The sequence below is a fragment of the Crotalus tigris genome, unplaced genomic scaffold (genome assembly GCF_016545835.1).
Source record: "Crotalus tigris isolate CLP2741 ecotype Arizona unplaced genomic scaffold, ASM1654583v1 scf7180000018525.42219311030:4301911, whole genome shotgun sequence".
Lineage (NCBI taxonomy): Eukaryota > Metazoa > Chordata > Lepidosauria > Squamata > Viperidae > Crotalus > Crotalus tigris.
Genome location: NW_024097057.1, coordinates 1,334,104 through 1,352,500, shown reverse-complemented (window position 1 = coordinate 1,352,500; position 18,397 = coordinate 1,334,104). Strand labels below are relative to the sequence as shown.

The 18,397-nt window shown below is 42.5% G+C and overlaps 1 protein-coding gene across 2 annotated transcripts in view; it reads right to left on the bottom strand.

Moving 5' to 3' along the window:
- Positions 1 to 17,546, bottom strand: part of PLA2G15 (phospholipase A2 group XV) — a 21,490-nt gene extending 3,944 nt beyond the window's left edge. The window contains exons 1-6 of one of the 2 annotated variants that reach the window (XM_039353510.1): positions 17,293 to 17,546; positions 15,148 to 15,340; positions 11,096 to 11,252; positions 8,347 to 8,465; positions 7,508 to 7,606; positions 3,971 to 4,195 (exon numbers count right to left, since the gene is read on the bottom strand). In XM_039353510.1, the coding sequence (XP_039209444.1) occupies positions 3,971 to 4,195; positions 7,508 to 7,606; positions 8,347 to 8,465; positions 11,096 to 11,252; position 15,148 (601 nt within the window). In that variant the 5' untranslated portion in view covers positions 15,149 to 15,340; positions 17,293 to 17,546. The remainder of the gene's footprint in view (positions 1 to 3,970; positions 4,196 to 7,507; positions 7,607 to 8,346; positions 8,466 to 11,095; positions 11,253 to 15,147; positions 15,341 to 17,292) is intronic. The other variant, XM_039353509.1, reaches the window with a different exon arrangement.
- Positions 17,547 to 18,397: the final 851 nt, after the last annotated feature.

Sequence of the window (18,397 nt, the reverse complement as noted above, 5' to 3'; positions counted from 1 at the left end):
TCACCATGAATTCATAGAGTAAAATGGACATTGCCAACAAATTCGGAGTGCTTGGGTATGGTTAGGAGGGCACTGACTTTTCTAGGCTGCCCTATCTATGTTTCCTGGGAAAATACATGGGAAAATCCCATTGGAGGAAAATTCCACTTAGGGTTAGGGTTTAGGTCAACATGAATCATGGAGCAAAATGGACATTGCCAACAAATTCGGAGTGCTTGGGTATGGTTAGGAGGGCACTGACTTTTCTAGGCTGCCCTATCTATGTTTCCTGGGAAAATACATGGGAAAATCCCATTGGAGGAAAATTCCACTTAGGGTTAGGGTTAGGTCACCATGGACTCATAGAGCAAAATGGACATCTCCAACAAATTCGGAGTGTTTGGGTATGGTTAGGAGGGCACTGACTTTTCTAGGCTGCCCTATCTATGTTTCCTGGGAAATACATGGGAAAATCCCATTGGAGGAAAATTCCACTTAGGGTTAGGGTTAGGTCACCATGGACTCATAGAGTAAAATGGACATCTCCAACAAATTCGGAGTGCTTGGGTATGGTTAGGAGGGCACTGACTTTTCTAGCGTACCCTATCTATGTTTCCTGGGAAAATACATGGGAAAATCCCATTGGAGGAAAATTCCACTTAGGGTTAGGGTTAAGTCAACATGAATTCATGGAGCAAAATGGACACTGCCAACAAATTCAGAGTGCTTGGGTATGGTTAGGAGGGCACTTACTTTTCTAGCGTACCCTATCTATGTTTCCTGGGAAAATACATGGGAAAATCCCATTGGAGGAAAATTCCACTTAGGGTTAGGGTTAGGTCACCATGAATTCATGGAGCAAAATGGACATTGCCAACAAATTCGGGGTGCTTGGGTATGGTTAGGAGGGCACTGACCTTTCTAGCGTACCCTATCTATATTTCCTGGGAAAATACATGGGAAAATTCCATTGGAGGAAAATTCCACTTAGGGTTAGGTCACCATGAATTCATAGAGTAAAATGGACATTGCCAACAAATTTGGAGTGCGTGGGTATGGTTAGGAGGGCACTGACTTTTCTAGGCTGCCCTATCTATGTTTCCTGGGAAAGTACATGGGAAAATCCCATTGGAGGAAAATTCCACTTAGGGTTAGGGTTAGGTCAACATGAATTCATGGAGCAAAATGGACATTGCCAACAAATTCGGAGTGCTTGGGTATGGTTAGGAGGGCACTGACTTTTCTAGGCTGCCCTATTTATGTTTCCTGGGAAAATACATGGGAAAATCCCATTGGAGGAAAATTCCACTTAGGGTTAGGGTTAGGTCACCATGGACTCATAGAGCAAAATGGACATCTCCAACAAATTCGGAGTGTTTGGGTATGGTTAGGAGGGCACTGACTTTTCTAGGCTGCCCTATCTATGTTTCCTGGGAAAATACATGGGAAAATCCCTTTGGAGGAAAATTCCACTTAGGGTTAGGGTTAGGTCACCATGAATTCATGGAGCAAAATGGACATTGCCAACAAATTCGGGGTGCTTGGGTATGGTTAGGAGGGCACTGACCTTTCTAGCGTACCCTATCTATATTTCCTGGGAAAATACATGGGAAAATCCCATTGGAGGAAAATTCCACTTAGGGTTAGGGTTAGGTCACCATGAATTCATAGAGTAAAATGGACATTGCCAACAAATTCGGAGTGCTTGGGTATGGTTAGGAGGGCACTTACTTTTCTAGCGTACCCTATCTATGTTTCCTGGGAAAATACATGGGAAAATCCCATTGGAGGAAAATTCCACTTAGGGTTAGGGTTAGGTCACCATGGACTCATAGAGCAAAATGGACATCTCCAACAAATTCGGAGTGTTTGGGTATGGTTAGGAGGGCACTGACTTTTCTAGGCTGCCCTATCTATGTTTCCTGGGAAAATACATGGGAAAATCCCATTGGAGGAGAATTCCACTTAGGGTTAGGTCCTAATCGACTCATAGAACAAAATGGACATTGCCAACAAATTCGGAGTGCTTGGGTATGGTTAGGAGGGCACTGACCTTTCTAGCGTAGCCTATTTATGTTTCCTGGGAAAATACATGGGAACATCCCATTGGAGGAAAATTCCACTTAGGGTTAGGGTTAGGTCAACATGAATTCATGGAGCAAAATGGACATTGCCAACAAATTCGGAGTGCTTGGGTATGGTTAGGAGGGCACTGACCTTTCTAGCATACCCTATTTATATTTCCTGGTAAAATACATGGGAAAATCCCATTGGAGGAAAATGCCACTTAGGGTTAGGGTTAGGTCAACATGAATTTATGGAGCAAAATGGACATCTCCAACAAATTCGGAGTGTTTGGGTATGGTTAGGAGGGCACTGACTTTTCTAGCGTACCCTATCTATGTTTCCTGGGAAAATACATGGGAAAATCCCATTGGAGGAAAATTCCACTTAGGGTTAGGGTTAGGTCAACATGAATTCATGGAGCAAAATGGACATTGCCAACAAATTCGGAGTGCTTGGGTATGGTTAGGAGGGCACTGACTTTTCTAGGCTGCCTTATCTATGTTTCCTGGGAAAATACATGGGAAAATTCCATTGGAGGAAAATTCCACTTAGGGTTAGGGTTAGGTCAGGTGTAGGCAACCCAAAACACCCAAAGAGCCACTTGAACCCGTTTCCCACCAAAAACAAAACACTGGGAGCCGCAAAACCCTTTTGATATCTAAAATGAAGATAACACTGTATATATCCTTTTTTTACCTTTATTATAGGTGTGTGTGTGTGTGTGTGTGTGTGTGTGTGTGTGTGTGTATACATACATACATACATACATACACACACACACACACACATACATACACACACACACACACATATACACATTAAAAATAAAAGTAAAAATATGACTCTTGGGAATATCCATACTATTAAAATAATGATCACCAAGAGAATGCTTTAAGAGAATAAAATTACATACACACACAGGTAAAAAAAGGATATATGCAGTGTTATCTTCATTTTAGATGTCAAAAGGGTCTCTCTCTCTCTGTCTCTCCCTCTCTCCCTCCCTCTCTGTCTGCCCTTAGTCTGCCACTCCTCTTCCCCCACTCTCTTTCTCTCTCTTTCCTCTCTCTCTCTTCCCCCCCCTCTCTTTCTCTCTTTCTCTCTCTTTCTCCCCCCCCTCCTATCTGCTGCTCACCTGGGAAGCTTCAAGCTCTTGCCCAATAAGCTCAGGGGTGGGCAACCTCATCTCTTTTATGACTCGTGGACTTCAACTCCCAGAATTCCTGAGTCAGCCTAGCTGGGCTAGCTAGCTCTCTCCTGCCCTTCCTGCTTCCTGCAGAGACGTAGCAAAGGGAGGAGCTCTGCCCAGTAAGCTTTTCAGCTCCTCGGAGAACACTGTGAGTGCACTCTCTTTTACACATAGACACACACACACACACACACACACACACAGAGAGAGAGAGAGAGAGAGAGAGAGAGAGAGAGAGAGAGAGAGAGAGAGAGAGAGAGAGAGAAGCAGGGAAGTGCAATTGCCTCTCTCTGTCTCTCTCTGCAAAGGCAGAGGAGGCTGGGAGCCACAGGGGAAGGCTCAAAGAGCCGCATGTGGCTCCGGAGCCGCAGGTTGCCGACCTGTGCATTAGGGCAAGCCACTAATATATAAAATGAGAAGAAACCCCACCCCCTGTTCTACCACTGATGGTGTCACCTAGTTCAGTAATGAAATGTCTGCAAAACAAACAAGCTCAGAGAGCACCAAAGACCCCTTACACTCTCTTACCTACATTTCCCAATTTCTAAGCACCACCTGGACATTTAATTGTCAGTGACTTTTCACCATTACAAAATCCATCCCTAAAAACTCACAGCATTTTGGTCAGCCTCCCGATGTCTGATGCCCTCACCACTAGACCAAACTGAATTATTCCCCACATCCTCCCCCTCCGAGGATCAAACTATGCCCCACAGCCCCCACAGCCCCACCTACCTGATGCCAGCACCCGGAAAGCTTTAGCTACTCCACCCCAGGGAGCCCCCAAGGAGACAAAATCCCTGATGTATTTGTCTTTCCATTCCTGGGGCTGATGGCTGAGGAAGTACAGAGAATACATGTTCCCCATGCTGTGGGCAATTAAGACCACCGGTTCGCCATACTCTTCATAGATGATCTCAATCAGCTTCCGGAGAGCCTCAAAATAATCTCCATTCTCGTCTACAAGGATTAAGACACAGAGGTTATCCAATGGGAAGAAGGAAGTCGTTACCTTCATTTAATTTAAGAGCCTTTGTTGACCTATCAACCGGTTATCAACTTTCGAATTGGCTACTGCACAAGGGAATAGCCTGCTAGGGAAAGAATGCAAGAATTTTTAATATAATCGTGCTTTGTTTTCAGGGTGGCTTTATACATGAACAAACAAGGTTTGCCCAAGGAAATGTAAGAAAGGTGAGTGGTTTAATCAATCAATCAATCAATCAATCAATCAATCAACCAACCAACCAATCAGTCAATCACAAACACTTCCAGGGATTGTGCTCAAGTTCTGTACTGGTTATTTGCCAACGAAGTAATTCCTTTTAATTTGGGAAATGTCTTTACCTGCGATTCAAGATATCCCATTTAATTATCATTCTAAGACAGTGTTTCTCAACCTTGACAATTTTAAGGCATGTGGACTTCAACTCCCAGAATTCCACAGCCAGCTTACTGTTCTAAGAAATGTGTTAAAGTTTAGGTCAGGGGTGTCCAATCTTGGCAACTTTAAATCTGGTGGACTTCAACTCCCAGAATTCTCTAATCAGCATGCGGAATTCTGAGAGCATGTTGAGTGGGGAATTCTGGGAGTTGAAGTCCACAGTTCTTAAAGTTGCCAAGGTTGTCCTAAATCAGGGGTCTTCAAACTTGGCCCTTTTATGACTTGTGGACTTCAACTCCCAGAATTCCTCAGCCAGGCATGAGTTGAAGTCCACAAGTCATAAAAGGGCCAAGTTTGAAGACCCCTGTCCTAAATGAAGGAATCCTTTGCTACTTTCTCACACTTTTCTAAAGAACAAAAATATTTCTACGGTTGATCCCATGATCTGAGAGTGAGATGTTGCAACTGCAATTGATATAATAACTGTAACACACCCAGAAAATATGTATTTACACAATGACTTTATGAAGGATATGCACACTAGCACCTACATTTCAGGGAAGCCCTAAAGCTAATCTTGATTTCAACAAAATGCAATATACTTGCATTTCATCTTCTGATATAATCGTAGAATAAGGATAAAGTCTGGGTAAAACTTCAGAGTTTGCTTATTTTTCTGACACTCCTTCAGTGAGTCACAATCACAGAAGTGAAACCTGACATTTCTAATAAAAATTAAATTTTAAAATTAATGCCCTCTTTTTTAGAACTGCAAAGTTTTTATTCTTTACACGACCGCCCTTAACCTTAGCCTTAAAGCCCAACAGTCTGAGCTCAGTGTGAATGTCTATTTTAAAAAGAACCATATTTGTATACCTTGTAGGTGATTTATTTAGTTTTGTATTTAAAAATTCCTTTGTCCTTGCTTGTTGGGTGATATTTTAAAGCAGGAATTATAATTTTTTTTTATTAACAGCACTGCACATTCTTTTCATTATTTCTATTATTCCACTGTGCTTGTTTAAAACTGTAACAATGTACAGCAAAAAAAAAACTGATAAGAGATTTTTTTACCAGCGTACTCAGTTTTCTAAAAGTTTCGGCCTGAAGTTCATAATTCCAAGTAAAAACTCTTGTAGCAAGATAAATGTATTCTGCGCTTGGGTTAAAAAAGGTTGGTATTCTAGTCCTGTTTGATGTTTTTGGCTACTGTACATTAACAAGGATATTCACCTCCTCTTTCTGGAAAAGTTGGAAAGCTTCCATGCAGCATATCAAACTTCTTAAGAAATCTAACCCTCACGATCCTGTTTTGCAAAGATACGAAAAGGAAGCAAGGTTTCTCAAGGATGAAAGGAAGGTTTTACACACACACACACACACACACACACACACACACACACACACACACTGGGGAAGGGAAGTTGTTGGTTTTTTTAAAAAAATTTTTTTTAGCTCTTTAGTGGTTGAAAATAAAACCTGGCAGACGAGGCAACAAAATGAAAAGCTCAAAATGCAGCTGCAGAGCCTGCCAAATGTCGAAGAACACAACTAGCAAAAAATAGCATCAGATCACATGCCAAAGAGACATCTTCAACAATGGGCTGTGGTTGGTTTTAGAGCAGTGGTTCTCAACCTTTCTAATGCTGTGACCCCATAATACAGTTCCCCATGTTGTGGTGACCCCCAAGTGGGTGTGGCCACCAATAAGAGGGAGTAGGACAGCTAGGGAAAAGGGAAAAAAATGGCGGACAGTGTGGTTTGGTGACCCCTGTGAAATGGTCATTTGACCCCAAATGGGGTCCTGACCCACAGGTTGAGAACCACTGTTTTAGAGAGACAAATTGCATAAGCAATTTGGTCAAAAGCAAAATTTCTTAGAAAGTGGGAAAATCTGATTTACAGTGTTCAAAGTGTTTAGGTACACCACATATTAAATAAAGAGAGATGGAACTTTAGTTACACTACTATGATTTTGGGGAGTATAACCTGGGGACACCTTGTCACTGTGTAATAGCAGAACAAGAGTTGAAAGGGGCCTTGGGGGTCTTCTAGCCCAACCTCTTCCCCATAATACCATTTCGGATAAAAGGCTGTCCTATCTCTTCTTGAAAATCTATGGTGATGGAGCACCCAAAGTTTCTGGAGACAAGGCACTCCACTGGTTAATCATTCTCACCATCAGGAAATTTGTCCTTAGTTCTAGGTTGGTTCTCTCCTTGATTAGTTTCCATCCGTTGTTTCTTCTCTTGCCTTCAGGCGCTTTGGAGAATAGGTTGACCCCCTCCTCTTTGTGGCAGCCCCTCAAACACTGCTATCATGTCACTTCTAGTCCTTCTTTTCATTAGACATACCCAATTCCTGCAACTGTTCTCCATATGTTTTAGCCTCCAGTCCCCTAATCATCTTGTAATTATAATCCTTGTAATCTTGTAATCACATCTTATATCTTACACATCTCCCCGTTGATGCATTTGAAAATTTAAAGCCAAAAGATTGGGATTTATTCATTGAGCAAATGTCTGCCAAGGGAGACACAACCACATCAAAAAAGGAGAGTTATAAGTATTAACAATGTTCCGAATCTAGGTCCTCCTATCTGCCCAGGCTGCGTACTACTCTCCCTGCTAACATGTGACCATTTTTGGGGGGGAAATAAGACATTTCTCAACCAAGTACCAAGCTGCCCATCATCTTGGTTTTTAATTGTACTTTTTAACTTTTTATTCCATTTTAATTGGTTTTTGCACTTTTAAACTGTTATTATTTATTTATAAAATTCATACAGCCTCCTACTCACTCACAGTGACTCTTAGCTGGCATACAAACAATAAAAACACAGTATCGGGGGAAAAACAATAAAACCCTTATAATAATGTAAGTCATACTTGGTGCTTTTCGCCAATCATAAGGAGCGCCTCTAATACTTTCATCTCGCTCATAGCCCAGGTCTACTAGTTTTTGCACCAGCGTGTAGAAGTACGTGCCTGTAGACAGAGAGAGAATCTGGGAGTCAGCCACAGTTCAATTAACAATCTTCCCTTTGCACAGAGTGAGCTTAAACCAGAGATTCTTCTCCAGCCCCAATTCTCATACGTTGCTTTTCAAGGGGGGGCATTGACTTAATGAGCTATTATGTGTAGAAGCACATTCCTCCTCACTTTGAAGCTTTTCTTTTTATTATTGTTAATTTAAATTGACAAAGTGAACTTTGAAAATTCATTCTTATTTTTAATTTTAAAAAATATTCTTTTTTAAAAAAAAATTCAACTTCTGCACACGTCAGGTGGCCTTATCTATAGGTTTAATGTTTCCTTAGTTGCTGAAGTGGGGGGGGTTGGGGTTGAGGTGGGGAGGTGGGCACGATGGCTCAGTGGTTAAGGTGCTGGGCTTGTCAGCTGGAAAGTCAGCAGCCCAGGTTTGAGACCCAAGCATCACATGATGGTGTGAGCTCCTGTTCCTTGCTCCAACTCCTGCACACTTAGCAATTCAAAAGCATACAACTGCAAGTAGATAAACAGGTACCACTTTGGTGGGAAGGTAACAGAGTTCTGTAGACCTTTGGCATACACGATCAGACCTACAGATGTGCTCTTTTGTTCCTCCTCTTACTGATCAGTCACCAGAAGAAAAGCTAACAGTGGACAAAATTGTGCTCTGAGAAAGGGCTATTCAGGCTTCGGCTACTTCATACTGCCTCATATCCTGATGAAAACAGATTACCTACCAACACTTCTTTTACTAGGATCAAGGAACTCCAAGGCAAAGGTCTTCCCAAATCCAGGGACTTTGATATTAACCCCATCTGGGGGAGCAGTACAGCCACTAGTCCGATTGTACACTAGCCTGGAGAGAAAAATCAGCATTAATTCAAACAGGAACAGAATCCTATCTGATGGTGTATATGTGCCTATTTTCATCCTCTGTGCCAATCTTTCTGGAAGCTTATTAGCTGGTAGCAGTCAGCATGGACCTTGTGGACCTACAGTTCTGCCTCTGAGTTATAAACAAGGGAACAAGGTGCTTATTTGAGTCTAACTCAGAATGTACTGAACTTTGTTGAAAAGAACGTAGCCAACTCATAATGTTGTAATGTTGTCAATTTCAGTTTTGTGCTGAGCTGAAAGTCAATAGTTTGAAATTAACCATATTCTATTTAATACTTATATCTCGTAGCTATCAGATAAACAAAATGTACACTTTTCAAATGGAATTTTCTGAACTCATTTCTTCAATGATCAGTTTTCAATATCAGAGCATATACCATTGTAGGGCAAAAATAAGTCTAGGGAGTGATTGGCTTCCTTTAATAATTTATTGGTAAGCGGAATGTGCCATAAACATAACCTGCCTTTTGATACGTTCCACTTAAGAGTTGGGACATTGTCAGTCACCTTCGGATAGAGTAGTTTAGCGGAGTCCCTCTAGAAGACTTAATATAGCCTAAGAAATGTATCCACTTAACATTGCAAGCCCTAAAAGTCAAATTTAATTGTTACAAAAGGATCCTGAGAAGTAAACTGTGAATTCATCATTCCCAATCAAAAACACTGGGCTACAGCTCTCAGAATTTGTAATCACCATAGTCAACAGGCTCTAGAGATAAGAATTCTAGGAATTATTATTCCAACACATCCACAGTCATGGCCAAAATAGTGGGAACCTTTTGGGGAAAGTGTACAGCAGAAATGCTACCTTTGGTTAAGTTTCCATTCATTTTTCTTCTAATTTCTTTGTAACTGTAGCCTTGTTCACTTAATAATACTATTTTACATTGCTTTCTGTCTGGGCAATCAGTCAACTCTTTGCACCATGACTTTAATTTTATTACGTTTTGCAAGCTCACTAAAGAACAAAAAAACAAAAAAAAAACAAAACCAACAACCAACTTGATAGCAATCACATAACACATTGACCAATGTCCTCCTCTCAGCTTCAATACAGGACATCAATCACTGAATCCTACTGTGATCTGATTGGCTCATTGCCAAAACAAGATGACACCTGATTGGCTCTCTAAACACTCATGCTCATTGGCTGCAATCAGATGAAGGAAAGCTACCTGATATCAACCTAAGCAAGTTGTGCTTCCTTTTTCTGGTTATTTGGCTATAACTTTTCATAGAATACAGTATGGATAATTGAACAAACTTTGTTGCATTACATTCTTGATTAAATTATCTTTCCATTGATATATAATTTTATGGTACTACTCCAAAAAAAAAGTGGTGTTATTAGCCATCGAACTTCAGAAATACACTTTTCCCAAAAAGGTTTCCACAATTTTGGCCACTATTGTATTTAAGCAAACTAACTAGATTAAACTTAATTGCCAGGTCGTTTTTTTCTTAGCCAGTCATGTTCTCCACTCCTTTATAATCTCGGTCAATAGAAGCACCGATGACCTATCTCCTGAAATCTCACCATTTTGTCTCTTTCTCCTGCAATTGATGTAACTAATGGCTGTACTTGGTCATTTTGACCAATAAATGCACAAATGCCTTGTCAACAAGAGATTTATTAACTTGCTTCTACTTTCCAGTTGGGGGGGGGGGAAGACTGCATCATATATATTGTTTGTTCTTTTGAAGTACTACACATTCATGTGACAAGCAAGTTGATCATTAACTCACAGCTAACATGCAAAGAAGAAAGACCAACCAGATGCTTAAAAACCACAGTGCAAGATGGATAACTGGTCAAACTCAAAATGACTTGACCACTGACAAGATAAATTGTTTATCCGTGTAATGTCACAAAATTTAAACCTTAAGCCTTCTCTGTTGTAGTGCCTGCCTTTTGGGGTCCCATTCTCCCAGCAGATCCATAAGGGACCCCACTCGTCCTGGCCCTATTTAAACAAGCCCTAAAATTGGGATCTATCTCCAGGCTCTGAATTGGGGATGATGGATCCTGTAGTATGGCCTTCTCCATCCCCAGGCCCTGAATTTATTGTGCTTAATAGAAGCCTTGGTATGGTTTTCTGGTCAATGACTGCTTTTTCTAGACTCTGGATGATTTAACTAGGTTATAATATTTCAATATTGCTGTGTGGGGTCTTTGAGTTTGATTGTTTTCTTGCAGATGATTCACCACCAAACTAGGTAAACATCATCAGTACTAGAATATTGGTGTATTCGGTATAAACCAGGGGTCTTCAAACTTGGCCCTTTTATGACTTGTGGACTTCAACTCCCAGAATTCCTCAGCCAGGCACAGGTCCCTGGCTGTGGAATTCTGGGAGATGAAGTCCACAAGTCATAAAAGGGCCACATTTGAAGATCCCTGGTATAAACTCACCCCACGGCAAATAAGTCAGGGCAGCCTACAAATTCCACAAATAAATCCACTCAGCTTTTACAGAGCATTTTTCTCTTCATTCGTGATTATTCTTAATTTCTAGCCAGTCTTTTGCCCCTCCTCCCTCCCCACATCCCCGTATCTGACTGAATTATACAAACAACAGTGCAACCCACCTGATATTATCTATCCAGCAGTCAATGATAACTGGAAGCAACAATTCTAAATTCAGCCACAATGTAAAATAACTGTCTGTCTTCTTAGAGCAGAGATAGTGCACCACAGATGGTTTGTCCAACTTGGCTTCTAGCTGGTTTCCCAAATCTCCTGGCACTGTAATTATACAAGACAGGGAGACTGACATGAAATTCTGTAAATTTATGCAAGCCTTCTTCTCTCAAAAGATGATCTCAGATGCTTGGGAATGCATTTTATTTTCCTACCAAACATGAAGCTCTTTTTCGCTCTCAGTGGGCACCGCAGAATTGCTGAAAGTTATTGAGCACGCTTCTCAGAAAGCAAATCAGTGAGGTGGATTCCCAGCAATTACAGCTAGTTCTGACTTACAGCAGTTCATTTAGTGAACGGTTCAAAGCTACAACAGCACTGATAAAAAGGGACCTATTGACCATTTTCCAGACTTACAACTGTTGCAGAATCCCCATGGTCATGTGATCAAAATTTAGACACTTGGCAATTGATTCACATTTAAGGCAGTTGCGGTGTCCCGGGGTCAAGCAAAATTAATGGGAAAGGTTGTTAAGTCCCATAACAACCGTGATATTCACTTAACAATTGCAGTGATTTAACAATGGTGGAGGAAAGCTCATAAAGTGAGGCAATTAGCCACAAAAGTTTGGGGCTCAATTGTGGTCATAAGCTGAGGACTACAACATTTCTCAACCTTAACCACTTTAAGAAGCCTAGACTTCAACTCCCAGAATTCCCCAGCGAGATTTAGCACAGTGGTTCTCAACCTGTGAGTCAGGACCCCATTTGGGGTCGAACGACCATTTCACGGGGGTCGCCAAACAACGCAGTCCGCCATTTTTTCCCCCTTTTCCTTAGCTGTGCTACTCCCTTTTATTCTATTGGCTTTTGAAAGCCAATAGAATAGACTCTCTTGAATAGAGTCTAATTCTATTGGCTTTCAAAAGCCAATAGGAATTGTCCAGGCTGTCTCTGCCCTGCTGAGCCCGCCAAAAGTCCCATTCTGCAAACGGTGCTGCACCAGTTGAGTAGTCCTCGATTTACGACCAGTTGAGTAGTCCTCAACTTATGACCAGTTGGGGGTTGCGGCATTAAAAAGGTTGAGAACCACTGATTTAGAATCTTAGCTTAGATGACTTACAGGCAAAAAACCTGCCCAGCAATAATCTCCATTGTTGATCTCCTAAGCATGTCTGTGGATTTTATTGGGCTCAAAGGTTTTCATAGACCCACACACACACACAAATGTCACCACCACCCAAAAAAAGCAACTCATAGGAAAATCTTGTGTGGCATGACTAGGTCACGTAATCACCATTTATGTATGATCTTCCAGGCAGGCTCCCGACAAGCAATGACAATGGAGGGGGGAGGGGAAACGATCACATGACCCCAGGAGACTGGAATCATACTGAATATATGCCAAGTTGACAAGAGCCCAAATTCTGATCACATGACTCTGGGGATGCTGCAACGGTCCTGAGTAAAGTTGGCCGTAAATCCCTTTTTTCAGTGCTATTGCGACTTCAAATGGTCACTAAATGAGTGATTGTAAGTCAAGTTCTACCTGTACGGTAATCATATTGCAGGTACTATGTAGTTGTGTTTAAAACTGTCTCTGTCAGTAGGTACAAATCACAAGGCTGCTTCCCCTGAATAGGTTTTCACCTGCAGTAATATCTAGCACCTGATTTGCTCAGGTGAATTCAGATTTACTCTAATCCAGTGGTTCTCAACCCGTGGGTCGGGACCCCATTTGTGGTCGAACGACCATTTCACGGGGGTCGCCAAACAAGGCTGTCCGCCATTTTTTCCCCTTTTCTTTGGCCACGCTCCTGGCACCCGGTAATGTATAAGTGGTTGGGGGTCACCACAACATGGGGAACTATATTATGGGGTCGCAGCATTAGAAAGGTTGAGAACCACTGCTGTAATCATACCTTATTAATAAAGCAGAAATAATCGTACATGGAAACAGAAAAAAAAAGACTTGGATGTTGTAATCCTATTTTCAAGGAGTATAAACATCCTTATTTTGAAACAATATAATGTAGCAAAGTTTGCAACAATATAAAAAAAACAAATAGACAAAATGTACCAAAAAAAGAGAGGTTGTTTTGTAACCTTTCAGTAAGAGGCAATTTTGCATTTGTATTTATAACTGTTGCAAAGAAAACCAGAAGCTACTTCTTCCTATGTCTGCCACCCTGAGTTACTTGTAAGAGATACAAATCAAGATACAAATCAATAAAATAACCCAAACCAGTGGATTATCATTAACTACTGATAATCTACGGGTCATTTTTTTTTTTTTGCATGCCAATTTTCCTTACCAAGATGTGTCCTCTAATGAAAGCAGGAAAACAAATGATTTGCAATTGTTCATTTGACCAAACAGCCTACTTAGTACTACAGACAGTTCTTGACTTATCAACATAATTGGGACCAGAATTTCTGTGGCAGTTGTTAAGTAAATCACATCCAATTTTGCAACCTTTTCTTGTCGGGGCCGTTAAAGAAATTACTGCAGTTGTTGTGAGTTATGAGTTGTTAAATGCATCCGGTTCCCCCCCTCGTTGATTTTGCTTGTCGGCAACTGGCAATTATTGTAAATATTTGCAAGCTGCCAAGCGCCCAAATTCTGATCATGTGACTGTGGGGTTGCTGCAACGGTCATAAATGTGGGGACTAGTTGTAAGCCACGTTTTCCAATGCTGTTGTAACTTTGAAGGGTTGCTAAGCAAATGGTTGTAAGTCAAGGGCTACCTGTACAGAACAGACAGGCAGGCCTGGGGTTTATAAAACCTTACCCCTGGATGATTGTTTTTGTATTATTGTTTTGTTATGTTTTATGTGTTTTTTATTGTTAGCCGCCCAGAGTCCTTCGGGAGTGGGGCAGCTTATAAATTTTAAAAATAAAATAAAATAAACAGACAAATCCCCATTTGCATGTACTAAGAATATTATTCCGGGAGCAAACAAAAGCCAAGTAGTTGTGAATTATCTCTAAAGAGTTTCAGGCATTTTATTTACAGATATTCGGGCAAGCCGTTTTATAACTGGAGAGAATAACTAATGAAAACTATTTTCAGAAAGGCTGGAAAATCTCCAGTGTGGTTTAGCCAATTAGAAACATGAGGCAGATAATTGGAAATTTTAGACAGCTATTATCTGAAGCTGATTAAAAATTTAAGCTTTTGGATACCTTTGCAAAGTTTAGAATTGGTTTTTGCCTTTCCCCTCTCTTTAAACGCATTCTCCACTGGAACACTTGAATGAGGTTTACTTATTACGCAACAAGTCAGTTCTTCCAAGAATTCTGGAACATTACTTTGCACAGCCAACCAAGAAGAGTTCACAGAGCTACGTGGATCACCACACAGTTACTCAGTAGATTATTATTAGAAGTCAGTGACAATCAGGTGACATTCAGAAAAAAATGTATCAACAAGAGAAAAAAAAATCTAACTATCGGTAATAGGAAAATATAGTCCCCAAACTAGAAGTACCTGTGCTTCAGAAGTAGGTGGTAGCTGAGTAACATGCATGTGGGAATACAATGACATTAAAGCAACCTAAAATGATGTGCTTGACAATTAATTCATGCTCCCTTCTCTGATCCTCATCCCCAGTAATAGTCCTTGACTTACAACAGTTCATTTAGTCACCGTTCAGTTACAATGGTGCTGAAAAAAGTGACTTAGGACCATTTTTCACACTTACCACCTTTGTAGCATCCCCAGGATCATGTGATCAAAATTCAGACCCTTGCCAACTTTAAGCAAGCAGAACAAGACAACCAGGAAGTGGTTATCAGAGTAAAAGAAAATACAGGTTTATCCCATAAACAAGGATAAACAAAGCAAAAATAATGGGGAGGCTTGTCTCTTGAGAAGCTTCCTCCTACATGCCCAGCCACATTCACACCGTGCCACAACACCCTCCCCCATGGCACCTACCTATGCCCCCACCTGCATCCACGTTGCAGCATGCGCACACACAACCCTGAGCCACTCACTCGTTATGTCTTGCAACTTCCAGATGGCTTCTCCACTGACTTGGTTGGAAGCCGGCAGAACATCACAAGAAAGGGTCAGGTCCTCGCTTAACGTCAATGGAGACTGTCAGTAATGCAGTCAGGTGATGCTTTGTGACCTCTTTGCAGTGTGACAAATTTTGGGTCTCAATTGCCGTTGCCACCAGTGGACTTCCTAATGAAGGAAAGCAGGCAGAGTTTCCAGGATGCCTCTCCTCCCCTTAAAAACACAGGTAAGTCCTCGATTTACAACCACAATGGGGCCCGAAATTTATGTCGCTAAGTGAGACATTTGCTAAGTGGATTTTGTCCCGTGTTACGACCTTTCTCGCCACAGTTGCGGGACGAATCACTGCGGTTGTTAAATCAATGACACCCTTGATATGTGAATCTGGCTTCCCCAGGGACTTTGCTTCTCAAAAGGTCACAAAAAGGAGATCACGTGACCCCAGGACGCTGCCGTCATAAATACGAACCAGTTGTCAAGCGTCTGAATTTTGATCACATGACCATGCAAGGGTCCTAAGTGTGAAAAACGGTCACAGGTCACTTTTTTCAGGGTTGTTGCAAGTTTGAACGGTCACTAAATGAACTTGTTGTAAGCCGAGGACTACCTGTAAAGCCTTTAATTTAAATAACAATAAAATGACTTGAAAATACTCAAAGGATTGTTTTCTGTGCTTACTTAAGCTTTGGACCAAACTCCAGATTCTGTTCTAGACTTGCACTCAGAACATATTTGCATACACTAATCCAGGGGTCTTCAAACTTGGTCCTTTTATGACTTGTGGACTTCAACTCCCAGAATTCCTCAGCCAAAGTCCACAAGTCATAAACGGGCCAAGTTTGAAGATCCTTGCACTAATCCCTTCTCTGGAGACTCATCTACGAAGTATTTTCTACCCCCAAATTCTAGAGATAAGAAACTAACACTGCCCTGTAAATCTTATTTGTAAACGTTATGTGGATTCTTACAGAAGTCAGTTATTTATTTATTTTAAAAAAATAATCTTACTCATAACAGAATGCTTAGTTACTGAATTAAGAGTCCTATCCCGAACATCTGCCTATCACAGGATAGATATAATCTTATTTTCATCATTTTCAGTCTCAGATTAAATGTCAAAGCATTTTTTTCCCATGAAGACAAAACAATAAGGAAGAATTGCTGGAGAAAAGGCATCTATTTTCTCTTTCCTCCCTCTTTCTTTCTCTTCTCCCTCCCTCTCTCTCCCTTTCTTTCCTCCCCCTCCCTCCTTCCTCCCTCTCTTTTTCTTTCTTTCCTCTCCTCCTCCCTCTCCCTTTTTTCCTCTCCATCCCCCTTCTTTCTTTCTTTCTTTCTTTCTTTCTTTCTTTCTTTCCTCCCTCTTTCTTTTTTCTTTCCTCTCCCTTCCCCTCTCTCATACACCCCCCCCCAAAAAAAAAGTTCAAGCCAGGAACCACCAAAAAACCTGCAGAAGATTAAACTTAACCACATTTAAAAACACGTGTACTCTTTAATGGCATTAACCACAGAATTTCCTTTTGAAAAGGTTTCGGTTCTCTCTTCCTTTAGGCTGAAACCATCACTCCCCAAAAGCCCATCATCCTTTCATTACTCCACAACCCCAAATTATGCAAACCGGCCCCAGGTCAGTCAGTAGGCAAGAGAAAACCAGAGACGAAACCCAGATACCTCGCGCACCCAGCCTATTTCGAGGCAAGCCACAGCTATGCCCGCCCCTTCCCCCAACGAGCCCCGAAATTTGCAAGAGCCGCCGCGATCAGAGAGCTTTTCCCCACGACTCTCTTCCAACGCGTGCAGCTTTTGCCCCGAGTCAAGGTGGTCCAGTTTGAACCAGGCACACGTGGGGGCTTGCCCTGGGCGCAGTGTGCGTGTGCGTGTCACGTCAGGAGCCCACTTTGCAAGCCGGCCCCAATCAGGCCCATTTACACCAGGTCCTCCCGACACGCATTCGCCCATCCCACGACCTGCAAGCCCACCCAGAGGCTTGCAAAAAAAAAAAAAAAAGAACGACCCTCAATCGGGATGAGCAGAGAAGCGTGGGTTTTTTGGGGGGGGGCTCCTGAAGCTTCTCGAGGGCTTCGGGGAGCGGGGCTACGACAGCGGGCACTCCCGCCCCTTACCCAGCACGACGGGGGGCCCCGGGGCGCGAGTCCTGCCCCGGGGGGGTCCCGGAGCCGCGGCAGGCGGCTGGGAGCAAAGCAGGAGCAGCGCCAGGAGGGCCAGACGGGTGGCCGGAAGGAGCCGCGAGGCGGCGAACAGGGACCCCATCGCCTTAGGGCTCGCCCCGCCGGCGAGCGCAGCAGTAAAGGAAGAGAAGCCGCGCAGCTCCGCCCGCCTCGCTCTCCCGAGCCGAAATGAGGCGGAGCGCGCCACTAGAAGGCGGGTCGCTCCTAAAAGGAGAGCCTCCGACCAATCCATTGCTCGCCGGCTTCCACGCAGCCAATCAGGAGGAAAAGGAGGCGTTCCGGAGGAGCCTCTCTCGCGCGCCGCACCTCTTTCTGGAAGCCATCCAAGTTTGGCGAGTTGAGAGCGGATACATCGATGAAAGCCGCCACCCCCCCCCCCGCAGGGAGGAGGGCGAAACTTGGGTCTCTGTCGCCTTCAGTGTTACAATCGATCGCCGATCGAGTCGATGCCATTAGGCTGGGAGTGGAGGCGTTTAGGATTCCTGCTTTTATTTTGCTTTGTTTTTGTAAGCGTCCTTAGTGCATTTTTTTAAAGTCCACGTTAGTTTAATTCAGCGTTGGCTAGGGAATGATGGGAGTTGGAGTCCACCCTTCTTTAAAATAGCTCAAGATTGAAAAACACCTGTTTGAACTGTTTTGCAAGCCTTGTTTTCATGCGGTCACATGCTGGTTTGTTAACTTGTTGTGTCCCGATTTGGTACTCTTTCACACACACACACCCTCTCTAAAGCCGTAAGAATTCAAAGATGCTCAGGATGGTGACCCTGCTTGCGAGAGAATGGATAAGAGCTCTGAACATTTTCAGATGCTTTGCTCCAGAGTTTAAAAATCAAATCAAATCAACCTTTATTGTCAAAGTACAATAAGTGTACAATGAGATTGGCTAAGCCTCCCTTCCTGCACCTCCCCCCACACAACTCACAGTGACAACAAACACACACTCTTATTACACCACGTGATCTTATCGCACGACGCGGCAGCCCCGCAAGTCTATCATTACATGGAGTTATTTCCCATTCAGGAGTCTGACAGCCCATGC